Source organism: Cnephaeus nilssonii (assembly GCF_951640355.1).
Source record: "Cnephaeus nilssonii genome assembly, chromosome: 17".
In the NCBI taxonomy this organism is placed as follows: Eukaryota; Metazoa; Chordata; class Mammalia; order Chiroptera; family Vespertilionidae; genus Cnephaeus; species Cnephaeus nilssonii.
In genome coordinates, this window is record NC_137088.1 from 18,629,918 (window position 1) to 18,653,408 (window position 23,491).

The 23,491-nt window shown below is 43.1% G+C and overlaps 1 protein-coding gene across 11 annotated transcripts in view; it reads left to right on the forward strand.

Annotated features, from left to right (window-relative positions):
- The window catches only part of THRB (thyroid hormone receptor beta), a 289,467-nt gene that overhangs the window by 193,731 nt on the left and 72,245 nt on the right, over positions 1-23,491 (forward strand). For 8 of the 11 annotated variants that reach the window (XM_079794925.1, XM_079794924.1, XM_079794926.1 and 5 more), the window contains one exon: positions 18,899-18,962. The exons of 2 other annotated variants lie outside the window; for them this stretch is intronic. In XM_079794925.1, the coding sequence (XP_079651051.1) occupies positions 18,941-18,962 (22 nt within the window). In that variant the 5' untranslated portion in view covers positions 18,899-18,940. Of the gene's footprint in view, positions 1-17,720; positions 17,762-18,898; positions 18,963-23,491 lie in introns of those variants that run through there. One more of the 11 variants, XM_079794929.1, reaches the window with a different exon arrangement.

A 23,491-nucleotide genomic window follows, 5' to 3' on the forward strand; every position in this document is an offset into this window, starting at 1 on the left:
AACACACACACATATAAACCCTATAGCAGTCAACTGAATCCAAAGTACTGAGCCTTTTACTAAATGCCTATGAGGCGAGGCCATTTGTGTTGACTCCTACACATTTAAGTGCAATCCTCTTCAACAGTTATCTTAGAAGGAAATGTATTTATTTTAGTAATACTGCCCTTTCTCTAAATATTTGCAACTCCTCTTTGGGACAAACCTTCAAGGCCAAGAGTATATTATTATTATTAAACACATCCTCAGCCTTTTGAGGGTAAATCTGATTTTTAGAAAAACCCAATGTTTTGAAGAATCAAATCTGGTGAATTAATCAGGGGTCAAGCCGAACATTTGGTCCAAACAATATTTAAGTCCAAAGGATACAGGTTTTCTTATGTAGGAGGAAAAAAAAAAAAGAAAGAAAGGCTCTACAGAGACAACTGGTTTTCAGTGAAGAGTTCCATAAACGTTTGAAGAAATGGAAAACATGCATAGCTTCATCAGATGACAGGACTTACGAATTCCAATGTGTTTGTTTTAAAACTCAATCTCATTTCTTTAGAGATTTGAACTGGCCGCCCCACAGGCCAGCCTTGGCCAGCAAGTTGTGTTTTATTTGGCCAACATGGTGGTTTTATTTAAAAAGTGAGTCAGGATTCAAAAATCAGAAGATTTCAAGTGCATGTTTGGATTTCTGGTATTCTCTGGAAAATCTGAAGATCTGGCTAAACTGTTCCCACAACCCACATGACAGTCCCCTCCTGGAACAGTATACCTGTCGCCTCCTTTACAAAGGAAACAGTCAGGCCTGCGCCCCTGACTGCCATTATTGACCGCCCTGACCTCACATTTATAGCCGCACTCCCTCTCCCCTTTGCTCTTTGTGGTTCTGTGTGACATTTGTTGCTTTAATAGCCTGTGCCCTCTCCCTCTAGACTGAAAGCTCATGAGGGCAAGGATTTTGTCCTGTGTTTATTCACTGCTCTGTCCCCAGTGCCTCGTGGGTAGCTGGCAGTGATGTACACCTGTTGAATGAATGAATGTCTAGCCCCCATGGGCAGTGGAGTTTATAAGCCTTGTTCTCTAGAGTCATACTCCGTAGAAGAAAAGACCCATTTTCACCTTCTTATAAGTCAAGAACGTTCTCTAGTCTCTCTACACTTCATTTTCTTTGCTATATTACTTCATTGATGCCACTATCACAGTGTGTTTGCATTTAGTCTTCACAGCAATGTTGTAAAGTACTCTTTGTCTCTGAATTTTCCCTCAAATTTTCCCACCTTTATATTCAATATTTCGCTTCATCGCATTATATCCATTTCATCCTTTTGAACAGGTACTAAGTTCTGTACATGGTTCAGAATTCAAAATGTATTGAAAAAGCCTGTAGTAAAAAATCTTCCTGCAACTCCAACCCCTTAACCATGAGGTTTCCTCCTCATAGGCCAGCGGCGATATCAGTTTCTTGTGTGCCCAGCTGTAGATATCCTCCGTATGCACTTTTATACATTCTCCTTTCTCTTTGTATTCATAGATGTCACCTACACATATACAGTTTCTTTTTCTCCCTTAACGCTGTGTTTTGCTGCTTCTCTGACCTAATGTGCCACTCCTTTCAGGGCAGACTGCTGTATTCTGTATTCTGTATTCCTTCCAAAATGTTCACAGACTCGCCCCAGGAGCCAGCCCGTAATGCACAAAGCATTCCTCCTGGATGTGTACTGACTTCTTACTTACTCTGTGATCCCAACTGAGAGGGCATAACAGACATGCCAGAGATGGGAGCCTGTAGCCCGGGCCGTTGTCTAGTTTCTGGGTCACAGGTCAGCAGCCCCTGCCACAGAGATGCAGTCCCAATGCAGAAAAGACCAGTCTTCCTTGTGAAGAAGCAAGGTCACACGCCTCTTAGAGCTGAGTTCCTCATCTTGTCGTGTGAAAATACCAGAGACCACACGTTGGTTAAAAATAATCTTTCAAATATATAGAGGTTTGAAAGAATATGTCAAAATATTAGTGGTTAACTCTAGGACAGGTTTTATTTATTTTTTCCTTTATACTTTCTGTGTTTGCAAACCTCTCCATGTGCACAGGTGTTATTTTAATGCTTAAAAAGTAATTTTTTTAAATGTGACCTGTTGAAGCCTTCTACTCTACCACTCTTCATCATGGGATTATAATTTCTCACACATGCTCAGTTCTTGGCTGGAAATCATCATTTCTTGCCCTTTGCAGAAGCAGAGTGGAGCGCAGACAATGCAGTTGTTTCTGGTGCTTCACTGTTGTTGAGAATTGATACATGCTGCAAGCATGCCACCCACATGCCAGGCAGGAAAACGAAATGACGCAGGTAATTCACACAGGATTTAGTGCAGAGAATTAGTTGCAACATGGGCGCTAGAGCACCAAGAAGCAAAGAGAAACACTGAGGTCACCTAGTTAGTTGCAAGAAGTAGCTGTCACGCTGAGAGATGGGGTTACTGGGATCCAGGAGCTCAGAGAGCAGTCCTATAGTGTTGGTGCTGGGGACACTAAGAAAGGGGGCCAACCAGTTAGCACTAGAACCTCTAAGGGATGCAGAGGCTGCTTCTGGAAATGCTGAAAGAGACAGGAGGCTCAGCCAACAGCCCGTGCTGGCAGATGCTCACGGGGGCATGAAGACAAGGATGGAAGAAGCGCTTCTCTCTTCTCACCTTTCAGTTGCCCTCTTGCGCCTCCTATTGGCAGAATCAAATAGAAAGCCTCTGGCCTGGGACTCAAGGAAAGAAAGGAGCTTGCAAAGGTCCCAACCCCAGCATCACAGAGCAGAGAACAGAAGGGTGGACTTGGAGCAGAAGGGCAATATGTGGCAATCTGGCACTCAGCTTTTGGTGGTTTTGTAAGTGACAGCCAGCCAGCCTTTTTCTATTGTCCAATTCTAAAACTTTCCTTTGAACAACTACTGACGTCCTAAATTTCCAAATATATCTCTTGGCTTTTCAAGAAAAACACCTTTCCTTTATTAAGAAAGTATTCATTGGTAATCCCTTTATTATCAACTTTTCTGGCAGCATCAAAATGGGATTGAGCCCGGTAGCTTGTGAGGAGTCGGGACTCAAGGGCAATTCGTTTTCACGCACTCCTACCCAGCTGGTACACTTGTGGGGTTTATTCTCATGAACTCAACTGTAAAATGATAGGATTAATATCCTCAATCAAATGGATCAGGGATTATGAATAGAACTTCTCATTTTCTGAACAACCAGGTAACCTTTATCTAACTCAGAAAATGTCTCATCTCTGATAAGAAGTGTTTGCCTGCACTTAGGCAATAGGTGTCTTACTAATAGGTGTGAGAGGATTTCAGACTCATCCAACGTGAACTTTTCAAATAATTTGTGTCAACCAGACCAAACCTTGTGTTCTATACATTAAAACTTCAGCTGCCTAATATTCTGAGCTAGAAATTCTATGTTTTAAAAAAATCTCCCAAAGGTGCAATTGGTGCTCAGCTTTCGTCTTCAAAGATAGTGACATCAACATAAGTTGTCAGGACCTTCCGTTAAAAAAAGATGTAAGTTTCCCAGCCAGTATGGCTCAGTGGTTTAGCATCGACCCATGAACCAGGAGGTCACGCTTTGATTCCTGGTCAGGACACATGCCCTGGTTGTGGGCTCGATCCCCAGGAGGGGGCATGTAGGAGGCAGCTGATCAATGATTCTCTCTCATCACTGATGTTTCTCTCCCTTCCTCTCTCTGAAATCAATTTTTAAAAAGATGTAAACTCGGATTCTTCAAGAACAAACTTGTCTTAGGGGTCGGGAGGCATAATCATGAACCCCCATTTTCCCACATGCCAGTGTTTACCTTTAGACATTTAACATCCAAGCCTTAGCATCCTCATTTATAAAAGAGAAAGTAAAATGAGGTAGTGAGCATCAAATTAAATAGCTGATATAAAGAAATACTCTAAATGCATGTAACTATTATTCTTGCAGTCAACTATAGAGGTTTAGAGCATGAAATCTAGATTTGTAAGAATTGGGTTCAATTCCTAGCTCTCTCAATTAAAAATCTTTACTACCTTGGGCAAGGGAATGACACCCCTTTAGTTCCCCAGATTTTAAAATGGGGATGGTATCACCTACATCATAGGTTGTTGAAAGTAATAAGAGAGGTAGTATGTGTAGGACACTTAGCAGAATAGCAAATACATAGTAAACACTCAAAAATGTTAGATGCTATTACTACTATTGCCTTTATTATTATCAAATTATTATTCTTATTTTTTAAGAAACCATATACACATGTGTAAGATGTATGGCAAGCATATCAAACTCGTGGCTGGCGGGTTAAATAAACAAGGCATGCGGCCTGCCAGCCGAGAGTTTGACATGCTTGATGATTAACATATTGACATGTTAACATGCATATCATTATCTTCTATTTTCTCTACTTAATTTCATTGAACCCACAAGTAGAAACTCTTCAGATCTGTAGATTTTATTACAAAGCCAAGGAACATATTGGTCTAGTTGGTCTTTGTCTTGGAACTAAGAAGAGGTAGGTCCAGGTGCACATCCATTTCACATGGGATCCTCTTTATTTCTTTGGTGTTTTAAAAAGTAGCTGACTTTCATTTCTGGAAATCTTTGTTTTCAAATCACATGAATTTATTTTTCCTAAAAATCACATGATGTGTTTTTGTCAATAGCAGGTAGAATCAATAATACAAGTTGATGACCAAGCCCCACTGTCTTTCCTTTTCACATACGACCATGGGTAGGCAAATGGGTCTGGTTTAAAATAAAAAGTTTTATGATTCTAGAGATGGTACAGCTGAAGTGTTCCAATTCACATCCATTTTGGGACCAAAACTATATTCTTTGAGGGAAAGAAGAAGTTTTGAAAAATATCGATTTAAATGTTCTCTCACTGAGAAAATATTAGTTGAAGTCCCAATAGGGACCACCCAAATAGTACCCACTAATTGTTACAACACTACTTTCAAGAGTCATTTTTACAAATGCTGCTGTGCTCAGAGAAGTAGATGATCCTCTTACCAAACTCTTTTACACAGCATCTTGCTAGAGGATGGAAATCTCATGCTTTCCTAATATTACCAATTATTTTGTAAAAAAAAAAAAATTTTTTTGTATCCTGACAAATAGTATATCTAATACTGGGCCTGTTTTATAAACTACAGCCATGCATGAAGTAAATCAAGCTCTCAACAAATAGTAATGATACTTAATGACCACTCCTCTCCCTTCCCCCCTTGCTACCCCATGTCAGCTACCCCGTGAAGAGAACACAGCCTCACGTGCCAGCTCTTCTCTCACCAGGACCCTATGCAAGTACTTGGTTCTCCAGAATCCATGATGAGACAGGCATAACAGTGACAACTCACATGTATTGAAGACTTTCTATGCCTAAGGCAATGCCCTAAGCACTTTTCTTGTGTGAACTCATTTAATCCCCATAACATCTCTGTAAGGAACATACTGTATTCTGCTTTTAGGACAAATGTACAGATGATATTAAAACAAGCCAATATACTATAGATATTCTGTCCAAGCATCCAGACTGCATGGTCAGAATGATTTCAGCTCAGTCACCTACTTCACACAACCCACATTCTGGAAGACCCTCAGTTCACAGCTGGATCTTGATCATGACCCCTGGGCAGGGATGGCGTGATGATCTATGGAACATCTGTGTTTTGTAGTTGCTGTATTTTTAGTCACCCTTTCCCTCCCACACCCTCCCGTGGCCCTCTGCACTTCTGATAGAGTACCAGTACCACCTCCTTTAATTAGAATTGTATCCATTCTGTCACCTCAACCATGCAGTGCTTGCCAGAGGGGAGGGAGTGGAGCTTAGTCACTTTGTGCCCACCATGGCTCCCAGCTGAGTGATCTGCGCATAGTGTGTGGGAGCATATGACTCAGCAGTTGAGTGCACTGGCTCTTGGTCAGCATTCTAACTCCTTTCTCCAGCTGGGGGATGAAGGGCAAGTTTCTCTATCCCTCTAACCCTCTGTTTCATCAATGAGCAGGAAACAACTCTTGAGTGTCTCTTCTTTCAAATGGTCTGGTTATTGATGACATGGTGGCTGTGTCCTCCTTAGGAATTCTCTGGAGACATCGCAGCTGCCCCCAAGAGTCTTTCTACATCACAGCATTGCTCACATCTTAGGGATTCCCCAGTGACAGTGTGGAAGCCAAGACTCTGGGTAATCTCCTGACCTTCATCCAACCAGGCCCTCTGTGCTCAAGCAAGCACGTGTCAAGATTGTGAGCAAAGAAACCGGAAGTGAAGTCGAAAGGAGTTTTTCCCCTTCGCAGCCTGCTAAGCTGTGCTGTTGAGCTCCCAGGGGAGGGAGAATGGGCCTCACTGAGTTTTTATCCATCATCTTCCATTCGTGTTACTGGATGGTCACAATGTCAGAGAGCCAGAGGAAGGTCCACAGGGCTGCTAGTCGAACAGCGTCGCATTTCATAGCTGCAGACAAGCTGAACTCTATGTGTAGGACAATGAGTCATTAGATGGTTACGTAAACATGGCTGGAGTTTTTCTTGACATTGTAAGTTCAAAAGGGTCAAGTCTATACAAAGCTCAGTCTCATGCAAAGTAACTGCTTGCCTTCCAAAACTGCTAGTCCTAAAAGAGGCCAGAATTTGGGGAGGTGTGGAATTTAAGAGAAAGCCATATAATCCAAATAAATTAAGCATTAAGCGTGAATTTTAAGTTTCATTTCTGTATTGACTAATAGATATTTCTGGCAGCAAGTAAGGGCTAAGGAAGGCCCTCTTCCCTCCAATTCCAAACCCAAGCCAGAGAAAACCCTCATGCCTGATAAGAAATATTAATAGCCCTGGCCAGTGTGACTCAGTTGGTTGGGTGTTGTTCTGTGCACCAAAAGGTTGGTGGTTTGATTCCTGGTCAGGGCACATGTCCAGGTTGCAGGCTTAATCCCCAGTAGGAGGCATGCAGGAGGCAGTTGGTTGATGTTTGGCTCTCGAATCAGGGTTCCTCTCTCTCTCTGTCTCTCACCCTTCCTCTCTCTCTCTCTCTAAAAAGGTCAATAAAAATAAAAAATAAAATTTTATAAAAGGGCCAGACTTAATCCTGACCATCTAATTTAAATGTAGTGCATAATAAATTAAAAGAAATATTAATAGCCTATGTTTCTTTTTAGTTCTAGTTTTAACACTCTGTATGATGCTTCAAGTTGAAGTGTGCATTTATAAAAGTTTTATTGAGACATCATTTACATAAAGTTCACCTATTGAAGTGTACAATTCAGTGGATTTACTTTATTTACAGAGTTACACAGCTATCACCATAATCTCATTTTAGGACATTTTTTTAACCCCAAAAAGAACCCTTATACTCATTAGTAGTCACCCCTGTCCCTGCACATATCCCCCTCCCACCCTCACCCCTACTGCTCAGCCCTCGATAACCACTAATTCACTTTGTGATCATCACATAAGAGTGATTTTTTTAAATCTAGACATTGCCTGGCAATCCCATCTCTTAACTTATAATTAGAAAAAAAAAATGATCAGTATCCTCTCAAAATCTGTTATTTTTGAGAAAATGTATGTTCTTCATGCATCACTGAGCTTTCCCTCCTCCATTCAGCTGCATCTTTCACCACCACCTACGGGGTGACCATCGTTAGTCATTTCACAAGTATTTATTAAGGGCCCCTGTGTACCACACATGGGTTGAGAACTTGAGCAAACCTAAGGCCTCTGATCTCAAGGAGCTGCTCTCCTAGCAGAGAGAGACGAAACAATATGCAACAACAACAAAACCAGAACTAAACTGTGCAGTGGTTTCAAAGATGCTGCATACTGTGGGGACAAGAAAGGGTGGGGCAGGATAAGGGGCCTTAGGAAGAATGGTGCACAGGGGCCGGCAGGTCCAGCAGGGACCGGGATGGTGAAGGTGGGCATCCCCCAGAAGTTCAGGTTTGCAAGTCTCATGAGGAGAGGGAGCGGCCTGCGCAGTGTCTGCGGGATGGCCATGTCTTGGACACTAGCACTGCAAAGACCCTCTGCTGGGGGCACAGATGACACGTTAGAGGAATAGCAAGGAGGCTGGTGAAGCTGAAATGGGGTGAAAAGCAGGAGATCACCACAGAGAAGCCAGTGGGGCAGATCATAGAAGCCACAGCGAGGTTTTGAGCAGCAACTGCCACGCACTAAATTATACTCTCAGGAGACCATTCTGACCGCCATGAGAGAAGAGATCAGAGGGGAGCCAGACCAGGATAGGGAGGTGGCCAGGATACCTTCTTAGAGGCCACTTTAGGGCAGTGGTTCTCAACCTTGGCTGCGTATCCGAATCACCTGGGCAGCTTTACAAAACTGAGGCCTGAGCTGCAAAACACTAATTGGTTTGGGTGCAGCCTGGGCACTGAGACTTTGTGAAGCTGCCCAGGCGATTTGTATGTGCGGCTCAGGTTGACCATGAGTTTTAGGAGCACTCGGCAGTCCCACCTGCTTGACTTTGCAGCTGGGAAACAAAAACCTCAGCTGGCCCGGTCTGCTTATTGGCAAAGCTTATTGGCAAGGCTGTTTCGAGGCAACCAGATACCTCACTGCCACGGCAAGGCCAGAATGGGCCCGGCAGACAGTGTTCCAACCGGGATGGGGCTGGATGGAGCCCACCTGGACCTCCACACGCACCTTGAGGAATTCGCTCCCATTCTTTGGCTGGATCCAAACTTCAGCCTCTAATCAGCCTCTGAATGGGAGAGCCAGGCTTTCTCCCTACACCGGATGGAGCGGAATAGAAGTATAAAGCTGGAAGTGGGTATGTGATTCGTTCAAACAATCATTTTTTGAGAATTATAGTTACAGTGCACCAAGCATTGTTTGAGGATCTACTGATAAAAAGCTAAGCTCTCACCGTCCTTGCCCAAGCGAAATGGCTCCAAGTGAATGCCGTATAATATTTCAAAATGTGTTATTTGTGGGAAGGCTTTAAATAAACGGAAGGGAGGGGCACCCTTCAGTTGCATATCTGAGCTGTTGGCATTTCTAATTCAGAGGGATGAATAGACCATCATTGTGTTGCACGGGCACAAGTACAGCAGGAAAAAAAGATGCTTGGAGCTGTGAGGCGAACATGAATCAGCAATCTCGTTCTATTGTTCAGAAAATAATTATGATGCTGCAAGTAGGCTGCAGAAATGTTCAGGGTGATGAAATAAGGAATATGAGTTTTGGTAAATAAGTTCAAACCAGGGAAAATATCAATAAAATACTTCTAATGCCTACACACAAAAATAATAATCGTCATGTAGAAAAGCCCTTCCCCCCAGCAGGAAACAGACACTGGCTAAAACATTGCATCTTGTTTTTGGCTTCCTGGGGTCAGAGGAATGTAAAAAAACTCAGAGAGGATTTACAGAAGGCTGATATGTAAATATGAAAAAATGCAACCCATAAGAAGGGAGATAATTTAGATGCAGCGTTGGTAACGCAGCGGGAGGGTTTATCCACTCTCGTGATGAAGTAGAGCTGCCCCAGCCTCAGTAACTAATGTTTCCTGAGTACCTGCTCTACTCTGATCACGGGGCCAGGTGGTGGGGAGAGGAAAGGAGCGGTCCCCACTTTTGGAAGACCTTCTCGTCGATGCCATGAGCAGGGAAGTGCAGAGATACTATAAATCACTAGTTGTCGAACTCCAGCCTGCATCAGGGTCATACTGGAGGGCTTGTCAGAACACAGACCGCTGTGCCGCACCCACAGAGCTTCTGATTCAGCGGGTCTGGGCTGAGCGTGAGTATTTCCATTTCCAAAAAGAGTTCCCAGGTCATGCTGATGTTACTGAGAACATAAAAACATGAGGCAGGAGAGGAGGGTGGGTGTGAGTTGAGTACAGAAGTTCCACTGACTAGGTGCAGGTGACCTGCTGGTACTGTGAAGATGCCACTTTTTAAATGTGTTCGCCAGTGTGTAGCTAATAGCTTTTTAGTTAGTAGTATGCTTTGGATAAACCACACTAGCTGTGATTTTGCTACCACCCAAGGAAGAGGCAGGGGAAGAAACTTTCCTGCAGGCCTGTAGATGTCAAACAGAACATAAGACAGCAGTGAATCCAACCAGTGAGCACGCATGTGGACTCATAGCAGCAGGCAAGAGCGTGACAGGGGGTGACCTATCCCCACACTCATGCTCATTCTGAAGAGCTTCTTTCATGAGTAGAAATTCTCAATGGAATCAGCAGGGAGACCTTTTCTAGGTACACATGCCTGGGCCCAGCCCTAGAGATGGGGAGCAAGTCTCCTCTGCTGATTCTGCCGTGAACTCCCTCCTGTGAATTAAGAACCACTTTTTCTGCAGCCTCCATGACTGTGCCCCAAACTTACGTTAGCAGAGTGCAAAGCCAACCTCTTTGCAAATGTAAAACTTCCGCATATATCGTGTCGCATTGTCACTTTATTACTAGAAGACTTAAGTATCTCAAATTCAAGGGTGCCCACTTAAATGCAAGTGGCCTTCTGAGAAGGTAACTGTTCACCAACAGAGCCTGGTGCCTTGGCACCACCTTTTCGCTGGTGATGTTCTGGACAGGGATGACTGTGCCTTGGAAAGAAGTGTGGGTGCCGGCCCAGCTACAGGTGTAGCTGACCAACATGGCGCCTCACTTCCTCTAACATGTTCCCCAGCGGCTTAGGCTGTAGCTTCTAACATGTGATTCCTGGAGAGTATAGACAGTCAGATCACCTAGGAACTTGTTAGAAATACAGAAACTCAGGCTCACCCACCCACCCCCACCTGCAGACTGGCTAAATCAGAATTTCTGGGGGTGGAGCCTAGCTATCTGATTTAACAAGACTTACAGGTGCTTGCCCAAGTTTGAGAACAGAACAGGATGGAAAAGCAGGCAAGCTGTCATTTCTAGATCACTCATATAAGTATTCTGGCATATTAAACATTTCATACCCATTTGTCAGATTTTCACCTAAGATAATAGTATCAGGCCAACTTCTTGACTACCTTTGGGCAACCCTGTCATTCCCAGTGCTAATGGGACTTGTTGCATCCCCCTCCTTAGATGACACAAGGGCTGGGTTCTTTTACTTTTTAGAGACTTTATCACAACCTCCCCCAAATGATAGGAGCTCATGAGGAAATTCTGAATGATGGTCAAGTCTTATTTATTCCGAAGACTGGCTTATAGCCTGCAAAGCTTCTCTGTGTCTCATTCTCTTATTCTCTACTCCAAAATAGTAAGCCAGGCTGACTCACTTAGCTGTATGAGGCTGAAAGGTCAAATTATATGGCCATGGTCTCACAAAGAGTGAGGGGTGAAATTGACATTAGTGGGCGCTCTCTTCATCCCCACCAGTTGCTGGTTGAAGTGGGTTTCTTGCGATGTCATGAGAAAAAGAATTTTCTGACACTTGCACAGGAGAATGAGTGGCATTTATTTGCAAGGAGTTAAATCCCTGGTTTCCAAGGTCCCATTTCCCTGCATCCCACCAGCTGTGTCTTTGGAAGGGCTAGAATTAAAGCTGTTGCCCAGAGTTTCCATTCCATGTTGGGGCACAGTCCAATCCAGCATCAGGCTAGCTTAGTTCATATTTCCAGCTGATCCAACAGTCCTTTGCATGTGGGGGGTCCACGTGACTATGGAGGGAACACGAGCGAATGCAAAAGAGCCACAAGAACCAAGAAAGCCAAGAGCTCCTTTGTCTGGGGAAGTTATTTATTCTCACATTTTCATGGACTTGCAGGGATCCCACCCCCTCTAATCAGTTACTTTTGTTTCCGGGTTTAACTGACAGGCACTTGCCCTATATCATCCTGACTCATGGCACCTATCTTACCCTTCCTCCAGCAATCTGCAGGAATGGATCGGTGGTTCCTTGGGTGTAAAGTTGCATCTTCCTGATGAAGCTACCCAAATGGCCATGCTTATAATGTCTGATCTTCCCTTTGCTCATTTCCTATTATTAATAACTAGCTAATTACAGTGGTAACAAAATAAGATCATGTAAACCACACCTTTGAACTTTTCACTGATTTCCCAAACTGTTACAGCCATTGTTCCCAAACGCTGTACCAAGGCACCCTGGGAGTGTCACAGCAAACCCATAGGAACACAATGGAATGTGTTTCAATTTTGAGGAAAACACATAACAACTGTCAGACACCACATAAATACTATTTGGCTATTTGGACCTAATTCATTAATACAATGTTTAAGTATTTCTTTTGACTGTGAAAAAAAATTACTGAAATACTGAGGGTGACATGGATTGAGAAAGTTGGGAATGTCAGTATTCTAGAATCACTGACCCCAGGAGGAAGTATATTTTAACTGTACACTTTCTGGTCAGAATCATGTAGAGCCAGCACATTTAAGGAAATATATATTCTAAATTTAACTTAAATGTCAGGGGGAAAACCATAAGAAATTTGTAAATACATTATTCTTTCACAGGCTTCTTTTACTCCTACCCCACCCACCCCTTTTACTTCAAGCTCAACATCTTCATGATGAGGCTCATTTCTACTCTTCATCATAACCTTCCTACCTAGATCTTCTCAGCCCAACTCCCTAACTCATCCCTTAACTATGGTTCCTTTGATTAAAAATAATAATAATAATAACCTAAATTCTCATTTGGTGTCCCAGCTCTTTATCACCTAAACATAATGGGTTAATTCTTACAAACTTAGGTTAATAATTGCTCTGGTGCATTCCTGAAAAATCACCCTTAAAACAGATTATTGAAAGACTAAATCTAGGCTGAGTGTGTTCTGTAGTATGTACATAACACCTCACAGGGAACCATAGAAATTTGCCAATAAACTTAGCCAAAGGAACCTTCTTCAAGCAGTGTCGAACAAGAAGCCAATGACCAGGAAATGGAGACCGTGTAAAGTTTATGGAGTATATTTCTGTAGGGACTCTGCACTGTGGTCCCCCTCCCCCGCCCACTGCTTGGCATTTAAGTAATAACCAATTATAACTATATTTACCAGGAGAATTTTATTTCATCTTCAAGGAATTTTAGGAGCAAATCAGTCTTCCCAACACCTTTTTAGGAAGATTCTTCTTTTTATCCCAGAATTTTAAAATCTGCAAGGAGCTCACTGTGGATTCTAAAGGCAGCAAAGCATTAGCTCAGTCTGGGGGAGGTAGCATCTTGGGATGTAGATAGCTCTTTCAAGTGATCAGGTGCTATAGTCTTTTCTCACGAAGCTGTCCAGGGTTGGGGGGGCAAGAGTGGGTTCTTGTTTGTTGTTGTTGTCTTATTCATCAGCAAACACTTTTGAGAAGTCAGTAATAAATTATTTGCTTTACTCCTAATGTTTTATTTTCACATTCTTGTTTGGGGTTTTTCATGCACGTGTCTCAGTGAGTCACTAACCACAGTTATATATTCAGGCATCTGGTGGTTCTGTGTGGTACCCTCATTCCTCCGGAGTTATTTAACTCCCCGGACATGATGAATGTGTTTCCATCCCCTTCAAAACACACACACACACACACACACACACACACACACACACACACACACACACACACACTTTTATTTTCTTTGGCACAGGAAAGCTACCCTACTCTCCACCAGGTGTCAGTAGAGTCAGTTTTAACTACTTGCTTTGACCAACAGGGCATCTGTTAAGTTCTTTCTAAGCCATCCATCTGCTTCCTCTAAAGAGACTAGCTTCTTTTTCTTTTAACATATTTTTATTGATTTCAGAGAGGAATGGAGAGAGAGAGAGAGAGAGAGAGAGAGAGAGAGAGAGAGAGAGAGAGACATCAATGGTGAGAGAAAATCATTGATTGCCTGCCTCCTGCGCACCCCACCCTGGGGATCGAGCCTGCAACCCGGACATGTGCCCTTGACCAGAATCGAACCCAGGACCCTTCAGTCCGCAGGCCAATGCTATCCACTGAGCCAAACCAGCTAGGGCTAGTTTCCATTTCTTAGAAATATTCGGAGATGATAGTCCACCTGTAGAGAAAGGTAGCTACAAGGAAAATACACTATAAACAGAGCAGGCACTCAGTCTGATTCTTTTAGCGCTGGCCTCATAAAACTTTTACTGGCTGGTTTTTTCTTGACTTTTCCATCACTGTGTTATGTGGCTAGAAATTGTTCCAAGTTTCACTCAGTGTGACAATAAATTAGACGTGGCAGCAGATTGCTTTATATTCACAGGGGGCTTTTGTGTTTGTTTTAAAGCCCACTCTGGCCCCAAGGGCCCCGCTCCCACTGCTGACCTAGTCCTCAAAGCAGAAACAGGAACTTACTCAGGCTGCAGCCCCAGAGCCCTGCACACGAGGATGGAAGAATTCTACGTGTCAAGTGCACGTCTCCTATTTAATTCATTCATTCTCCTGTGTAGTGAATGGCCTTACACATAGCTTGGGAATGCAGCCCATGGCTCTTAACATCCCCTGTGTCATTCTGTTGGTCAGTGGCTGGGCCCACACTCTTTCCATGCCATGGTGACTTTGCCTGAATAGAGAAGGAAAAGAGAAGGGAAGAGGGAGAGGAGGGGATAATGATGTGGCATGGACATTGGTTATGATGAAGAGTAGAAATGAGCCTCATCATGAAGATGTTGAGCTTGAAGTAAAAGGGGTGGGTGGGGTAGGAGTAAAGATTAATCATTTTGCCAAGAACAAAATAATCAGCCACAGCAAATTAAGCTCAATTTCAACCACTGATCCTGGTTATATCATCTCACTCCCTCAAGGCAAAACACAGCGACTACCAGAAATCTGAAATGCAAATTATAGCTTTGCATTCAATAGTCATTTGCTGATGTCTGTTATATGGGACCCTAGTTTCCCACCATCTCCAGCAGAGGAATTCCGACCCTGCCTTCTGCTCTAGGAGGTGGTGGTCCACTAGGACTAACACTGAGCCACGGCACAAGGCAGAGCTCCTGCTATTTTTCCATGTTTATTAACTCAGAGTCACATGTTCCTTTCTAACCAGCCTCATCCCCAGTCTAACTGTGCTGGCTTAAAAAAAAAATTGTTCTTATTTTTTATACTACACCCAAATAGGGTTAGTTTTATCAGTGGAAAAGGTGGCTTATTGTGTGGTCTGATTTGAGTATACCTTACCTCTTTTCTTTGAGTTCTCAAAGTTATTGCCATCATCAGAAATTCCACCATTATATACTAGAGGCCCGTGCACAAATTCATGCACAGGTGGGGTCCCTCGGACTGGCCAGCGATCAGTGTCGCCCAGTCCTGATTGGGGTCAGTGGGCCAGGGGGGAGGGACCAGGGGAGGTTGGCGGGCAACAGAGGTTGGCTATGGGAGCGCACTGACCACCCAGCTGGCTTGGGGGAGGGACCATCGGAGGTTGACTGTGGGAGCGCACTGACCACCGGGGGCAGCTCCTGTGTTGAGTGTCTGCCCAATGGTGGTCAGTGCGTGTCATAGTGACTGGTCAACCAGTCGTTCTGTCAACCAGTTGGAACAGTCGCTTAGGCTTTTATATATATAGATTCACTTCCTTGGATGTTAGATTTACTATTAAAATGCAAAAACCTCAGGCAAGGACAATGCCACTGCATTAAGGATGCTATAAAATTGGGTTCACATTCATCTCTGTGTCCAACCTTCCTCGCCCCTCAAAACAATTTTAAATGAGCATGAAAGGTAACCTTGAAATGGGGGGGAATTTTAAAAAAATAAACATAAAATTTAGTCTTGGAAGAAGAGAATGGCAGTGGAGAGGGGAGGAATCCCACCTCCATTTTATCTTGGTGGTGATGGGTCTAGGCCAGTGGTTGGCAGACTCGTTAGTCAACAGAGCCAAATATCAACAGTACAATGATTGAAATTTCTTTTGCGAGCCAAATTTTTTAAGCTTAAACTTCTTCTAACGCCACTTCTTCAAAATAGACTTGCCCAGGCCGTGGTATTTTGTGGAAGAGCCACACTCAAGGGGCCAAAGAGCCGCATGTGGCTCTTGAGCCGCAGTTTGCTGACCACAGGTCTAGGCAGTCGGCTTCTGTGCTGCTATGAGTCTTAAGCCACCTTAGGACCCTTTGAAGTGGAGGCCAGATCATAGTTCCAATTTCCCACACCTTAGGGATGATTGAGGCTGGTCAGGAGATGAGGAGATCATAATAATAGTAACTACAATAATGAAGAAATATTCCAATAACTACTTTTAAATTTACAAAGCATTTTCAAATTCCCTTGGTCCCCATCATAACCTGAAGGGTGGGGGTGGGAACTGTGATTTCACTTTACAGATGAGGTTCAGGGAATTAAACAAGCTGTCCAAGATGGCCAAACTACTGAGCCTAGACTCCAAACCACCTGGAATGACTCCAGTCCAGTCTCTCCTCCATATCTGGGATTGAACTTGTTCTTAAAAATGTTTCCCGAATGTCAGGGTGAAAGGTTTGATGGAAAGAGGTGTTTCCCTTTGAGGGGAAGGGGATGGAAGGGAAACTCCAGGAGGGAAAGAGGTGCTTTTCAAAGTGGGGGCAAGAGGCACCCAGCAGATTCCACAACCCCTTTGCTCTCCCAGCGTGGGGTGTGGCCCATTGAAAGGACAGCCATGTGCCTTCACCAGCTGCGTTTCCAATGCCATAGGCAGAGCAGTGGCGATGGCCGAGTGGAGACAGGGAGCAGTGTTTCACTTTAACTATGTACGGACTGTCTAAGCAGTGACTCAGTAGGTCCATATGGAGAGATTTTTAAAGGTGTCATTTTTACAGTTGTCCCTTCGATATTGTAGTGTCTGTGGGGAAAATGGAAACACATAGGGATGACAGGCATGCCTTCAGGGTGAGTGCACTGGAGCTTTACAAGACGGAGTTGGGGTGTTCTCTGTGGGCCTTGTCGATCTAGCTTTTTGACCTTGAACATGAAGTAGAAAAACAGCAAGGATCCCACACAGAGGTGCCCCCAGAGGGTTAGCCTCCTCTACACTCTGGCAGTGTGATCGTTCTCAAATAGGGTCATGCCCTTAGGACCTTCCATGGCTCCCCATTTCCCACAGGATCAAGTCCAACTTTGATAGCAAACCTTTCAAGACCCTTCACCATGGGGCCCTAAACAACATTTGCAGCTTCGTTTTTTGCCACTGCCTGCCCCCTCCCCACCCCAAATCATATATCCTGTGCCACGCTGCTGTCCCTTTTGCTCTTACGTTGTTTGTGAGCCACACCTTTCATCCTGGAGGCAGGCTCAGCCCTGAGTGTGTCTCAGCACCGGCCCTTGGCCGATGGCATCGTGGCTTGTATTTTTAACTGCTCCTTGCCAATAGTTCTACCTTTTCAGCCAGCTTGTAAAATGGATTGTAAATCCCTTGACGACTGAGAGCCTGTGGTCTTAACCTATTTGCATCCTGGGTGTTTATTCCAGTATTAAATGCTCATAGCACATTCATCACTGTCTTAGTATTTCCTCCTCCTATATGTCACTTGAACCCCTCCCCCTCCATTCACCACCTCCACTGCCACCACTAGAGCTCAGGCCACCTTCATCTCTCCCCCAGACCTGTTGTGGCCCCCTCGCTGGTCTGCTTTCACTCAGCAGCTGCTGTGAAGCTTTACAAACTTAAATTGGTCATATTACTCCCCTGCTTGAAAGCTGCATGATTTAAAGGAGTTTCCCCGTTTTTCTCTACAAGGCTCTTTCTTGCAGAGTAGCCCATGTGCCTCAGGAGTACCAGGGTGAGAATAGAGCATTAAATCACCACACGGGGGAGGCCTGCTGAAAAGAAAAGCCTTTGGGTTCCGGGTCACCTCCACTGGGAAGCCTCTCCAGATTACCCCAGGTAGAAATGGCCTCTGCTCCCTCTGTGTCCCCGTCTTCTCAGACAAGACACTTAAGGGGAAACCTATATCCACTTTTGCATCTGTTTTTTAGTGTGGTTCTCTCCCTCTGTTAGATTGTAAGCCCCTGGTGAACAGGCTGGAGTGCTATCTTTAGATAAAGCCAAGGCTGAACATAGTAGGCCCTTCATCGAGGCCTCTCGGCAGACCAACCAAATAAATGGCTCATGTAAAAGGCATATTCTCCATTTCAGGAGCACTTGCCTAGGAGCCTAAACTGAATGTCATTCTCCTGGTCAATGTCATTGACGCTGAAATGTTCAAGCTGTTAAAGGACCATGAACTTTGAAGGGCGCTCACTGGATCTAGCCAAAGACTTCCCGTCCTGTTCTATCCAGTGACATGCAGACCTGTGACTCACCCTTCCTGGACAGAGTTCATTGCCAAGTTCATTGCCAATCTTTCATTAGCATAGTCCCCCTCCCCCTTCTAACACATCGCGCCAACCCTCCTCCCCACTGACCTACTCAATGAGGCTCTTTGCTGTGTTTGTTGCCCTTCCTGGCAAATAAAACAGCTCAGCTTTCTTTAGTATTAAGCTCTTTGGATTTTGTTTTCTCCTTTGACCCCATGACCGGCTGGTGAGCCCCAGGCCCCAGCCATGGCTCTGGAGGGAACACACTGTGTGTTACAAGACCCCATGCAATGGACCCTAGACACCTGCCTACTTATAAAATTACATTTTAAAACTCTAGAACTCATTTTAGGAAAATAGCACTAAATTTACTAAATACTAAAGTATTATAGTAATAGTCCTATATTATTAATTCTATACTAATGGTAGTAGTAGAATAAGAGTAAAACTAGTATATTAATAATGCCATGGTAATGGTAATAGTATAGTCATACTAAAGTACTAAAATACTAAATATAAGATTTTCTTTCCCTGTTCCTGGGTTTTTTCTGCTTCACGTGTAATTCCTTCCACCCATCACCTAGCCCCTATGCTTCAACTTCCCCAGTTCGGACCTAAGAGTAAAAAATTGCTGATTAACACATGTGATATTGTTTGGAACAAAAAATTATGGAAAATGCAGGTTATAACCTGTGGTGTTTTTTTCTTGTCTTTTTCTTTGTAGGAGATGTCAGTGAAAAAAGGGGTCCAGAATGATTACTAACCTATGACTCCCAACAGTATGACAGGTATCTGTGCTTTTTAATTTTTCTTGGTGTGTCTCCGTTTTTGTTCCCCTTAATTGAGAACATAAGGTGTCTAGAAGACCAACCTGAGAGTCTTAGCAACAATAATTTCCAAACCAACAAGTGTTATGAAATGCACATGCATCCCAGGAATACATCTCTACAAATATGCTCTCATCTTCAGAAACTATGAGATGTGTCCTCACCACAGACTTGATGGGGAGGAAATGAGAACTCACTGTCAAAGGCTAGTTTTTAGCCATCCTGAGGTCTCTCTCGACACTGAATACATTCACTCATTATATTCACTCAGATCAATGTAATAAATAGCTCTGCACACTTATAGGCCAGAGTCCAGGCATCTTCCCAAAGTGGGCTGTTTGTTCCATTCAGCAGTAGAAGCAGAATGGAATATGATTCAACCACATAAGATAAAGTGAGCTAGAAACTCTTAGCAAGGGACAGAGGAACAACAGTATGACCCCTGAGGAACATAAGATTGCAAAAGCATGAATTATTTGTGCAACACATAGAGTAGGGTTTGCAAACTCAAAGCCCCAGGGACCAAGCAGATATGCCAAGGCCTGACACAGATTAGTTATATAAACAAAACTCCTCTCTCTGAAGAGAAGCCAGTCCTCCACTCTAGGCAATCACTGACAAGCCGAGATGAAGCCCTGTGTGTCCAGAGATGTTGACTTTTCAAGGGTTAGAAATCCAAGTTTTAAATAAAATACCCCCAATTGTAAATGTAAGCAATAAATGTATAAAAATATCCAAAACTCATGGGCCCATCAAAATGTGTGCTGACTGGAATCAACCATGGACTGCCAGTTTACGACCTCTGCAGCCACTGTGCAGCCAAGCACCAAGCCATGGCTGTCCTTTTGGTTACTATGACAGGAGGGCAGTACCCATAGACTTCTGTGTGTCATGGGTACACCCTCACTTTTGAAAATCTATTTATGTCACTTCCCCACCCAGTGACAAACTAAATGGACGGGACAATTCTTCCCAGAATTCATTCCCCAGTAGCACTGAGAAATTGAAGCAACCTAAAGTTGCTGCTCAGCCTTCTGGAAGTTTACAAGCCTTATGCAATGACCATTACATTACACTGAGTGGCCAGATTCTTATGACCTCTGAACGCATAATAATCTGGCCACTCAGTGTACTTATGTAGAAGGGAAAGCTTGCAAATCTTGATGTGTCAAGGGACCAGGAGATAGTGGCCCCCAGCCTCTGGCTAGTAAGTCCTCTGCTTCTTTCTAACTACCCACAATGCAGTTCTTATACATGGAGAAACCTTATTTTAAAATCCCAACTCTGTGGTCAGTCTATACTGAGTGGCCAGATTATTATGCGTTCAGAGATCATCATAATCTGGCCACTCAGTGTATATTTCCCAGCATCACTGCCATGCCTCTACCCATCTACACTTGTGTTCCTGGTGCAACAAGACAGAATGCCAGAATGCTTCACACCCATAAGAAGTGAGGGTCTCAGAATCACCTTCTCACCTCATTTCTCATGAACAGCCATCACAATGTACCCACTCCCATGTATGTTCCACTGACGACCTGGCCAATCCTCTTCCCCACTTAAATTTCACACTTTCTATGCCATAAACCTGCTCGTTCAGTGGGAAATTTGTGTAGATCAAGCTTAGCTAAGCCTCCATGTGTTTGCTGCTCTGAGTGGGAATCTCAACCAGGAGTGGTGGCCTAATCTTTGCAGCCACAGACGTGTGTGAGCACACAGGCGCCAGACATCAGTACTGAAAACCAAGGGAAAGTGCCCCTCTGATCAAGGACAGTGTGGGATCAAGTGCGACACGCGGTGGCTCTCTACTCCTTGATAATCTGCATCGCCCCCCCCCCCCCTTGAAAAAGCCTCCAAAGATACAATCTCAAAGAACGGACCCTCCTGAGACATGAACATAGTAAAACTTGGTGTAAAAGTGGGTGATCCAATGGTTTTTGCTTGCTTTGAGGTTGGTTCTAGATAGAGTGTGGTACTGAACATCTATCCTAGATTCTTATAGAGCACAGGTCGGCAACTTTTTTTTAAGGGCCAGATAGTAAATATCTCTAGCTTTACACACTACACCATTCTGCCATTGTAGCATGAAAAGCCGTGGACTATGTATAAACAAATGGGCTTGTCTGTATCTCAATAAAACTTTATTTACAAAACAGGTAGCAAACCAGCTTTGGCCCAAGGACTAGAGTTTGCTGACCCCTGTTCTAGGGTCCAAGATAGTCCAGAACATCTTACTGTTGTCAGCTGATATCCAGGACTGATCTAGGATTCTGGGCCCACTCCAGAACAATTCTGGACTAAGCCAGCTTTCAGCCAATCTTGTGGAAGCCGAATGCTTTCCTTGCAGGCTGAATTGAAACCCAGCTGCCTCCCAGTGAGCTTTTGCTTTCCAGCTTTGCTTCTTAGAGTAGAAACTAACAGTAGTTCTATTTTCAAGAGGATTCTACTACATACACACATATGCTCAGTATGTTAATAGATTCAGTTGAGAAAATTATCACTTTAGACTCCTTTGTTTGTAGATGAAGTAAAAAAGTGCCTCTTCTCTCTCTTTTGCTATGGTCTTGTACTACATGTTTATTTTTAAAACCTAAAGGGAGACCATAATAAAGTTGTAACATGTCAGAACTAAGCCCTTGCTTTAGGAGCATAATTTAAAGGGCAAATATGCATAATTTCTTCTTTGAAAAACATAATAGGTAATATTATTGTTATGCAGTATAGAAAACCAATTAACCTTTATGAAAAGAAATCCATTGTTTTACATGAACAGGAGTAAGAACATTGAATTTCTTTTCTTAAAACTAAAGAAATCAGCATTTTCAAATAAAAAAGCCACCTCAGACATGCTGCTTATTAAAGTTATATTTTGTATAAACTCAAATGGAAAATTATTTTCTGGAGTTACTTAATATAAGCTATGATGGAATTAGATCATGCCAAAATTTTCTCACTGCTTTCTTCAACTAATTTGAAATTAGGACTGTGTGAAATAACTCATTGAAAATACTGATTTATAAAGAAGAAAGTAAGAAAGTGCCTTAATATATTTTATTAATCTAGAATTAAGTGCTGCTTCCTAGATAACCTGAGGGGAATTCTGCTAACATTTGTGGCATTATAATGAGCTCTACTTTGCATAAAACCATGATTCACAGCATAAAGGAGTTTATTCTAAGATATGAATACCTAAGATGTTAAATAGCAAAGTTTGAGGCTTTGGGCCGTGGTTGGAAAGGAAACTAAGAACTCAGACTCCTAAAGGCCAGAAACAAGGATCGGTTATGTTGGCACTGAATCTGGCTTCATGAAATTAATATATGGCACAAAGTTGAGCCCTGTTGTGATGTTGTCTTTTTTTCCTCAAGGCATTACTGTTGAGTACATTCCAGGTACAGGAGAGGGATGTTTGCAAGGATATGACATGAGCTTTCTCTGTCGTTGCCCATGTGCTCTCACTGTCATCTTCACAGTGTTTGCTTCCTTGTCGGGTTGGAGACATTAGTGAAGGAAAATGGGAGAATTGCAAAGGTGTTTTTTTTTAACTTGCATCTCCCATTATTCCTTTAGGTTAATTATTTTTCATGTTTATTGCCCACTTGCATTTCATCTGCAACTCAGTTGTTCGCATTGATTGTCCAGTTCCCCTTTGTGGATATTATGTTCTTCTATTATTTGTTGGAGTCATTTATTATATATTAAGGATAATAACTAAGCAAGTTACCTAATCCGTCTAGATCTTGAATTCCTTATCAATTAAAGGAGAAAAGTAAGACTAATTCATCTCTAGTTCCCCTTCCACTTACTTTAAGGTTAGATTATCTTAATACTTAACATTTGAAGGCTTATAAATCACACTTTCATAAAGTAAGACATGGGCATGTTGATGGTTGGTGTAAAGAAAGCATGTCAAACTCGCGGCCAGTGGGCCACATGCTTCGTTTATTTGGCCTTTGAGTGTAGCCTTTGAGTTTGACATGCTTGGTGTAAAGGAAAAGGGTGCCCTGGAGCAAGGTAGTTTGTGTTTTGAGACTATCCTACTGGACAAACTTTTCAGAGGCAAACAAAACATCTAATTTGGCGAAACTCGGTATTTCATTGTAAAGACCATTTCATTTTTCAAAGGTCACCCTCTCCAAGTGCTCCTTGGGCTTTTCAGCTGCTCCCTAATGACCGTATCATTCCTTCAGAAAGAGAATCACAGTTGCGCTCATGTCCTGCAACCTAAGTACAATGTCTTTCCGTGGGATCAGAAAGTAGTTGACAGCAAAATAATGACACCTTCAACTATAACATATCATGTTAGCAGCATACATATCGTTAACATTTCCCATTGTCAACAAATGCTACCAACGATTTCGTTCGTGGCTACTTAGTCATCATACAGCGAGACAGTCCCTAATTGTTAAGCTCTTAATATAATGTTATGTCAGTAATGTTATAATGAACTGCATTGTACATCATATTGCACCTCTGATTATTTCCTCAGG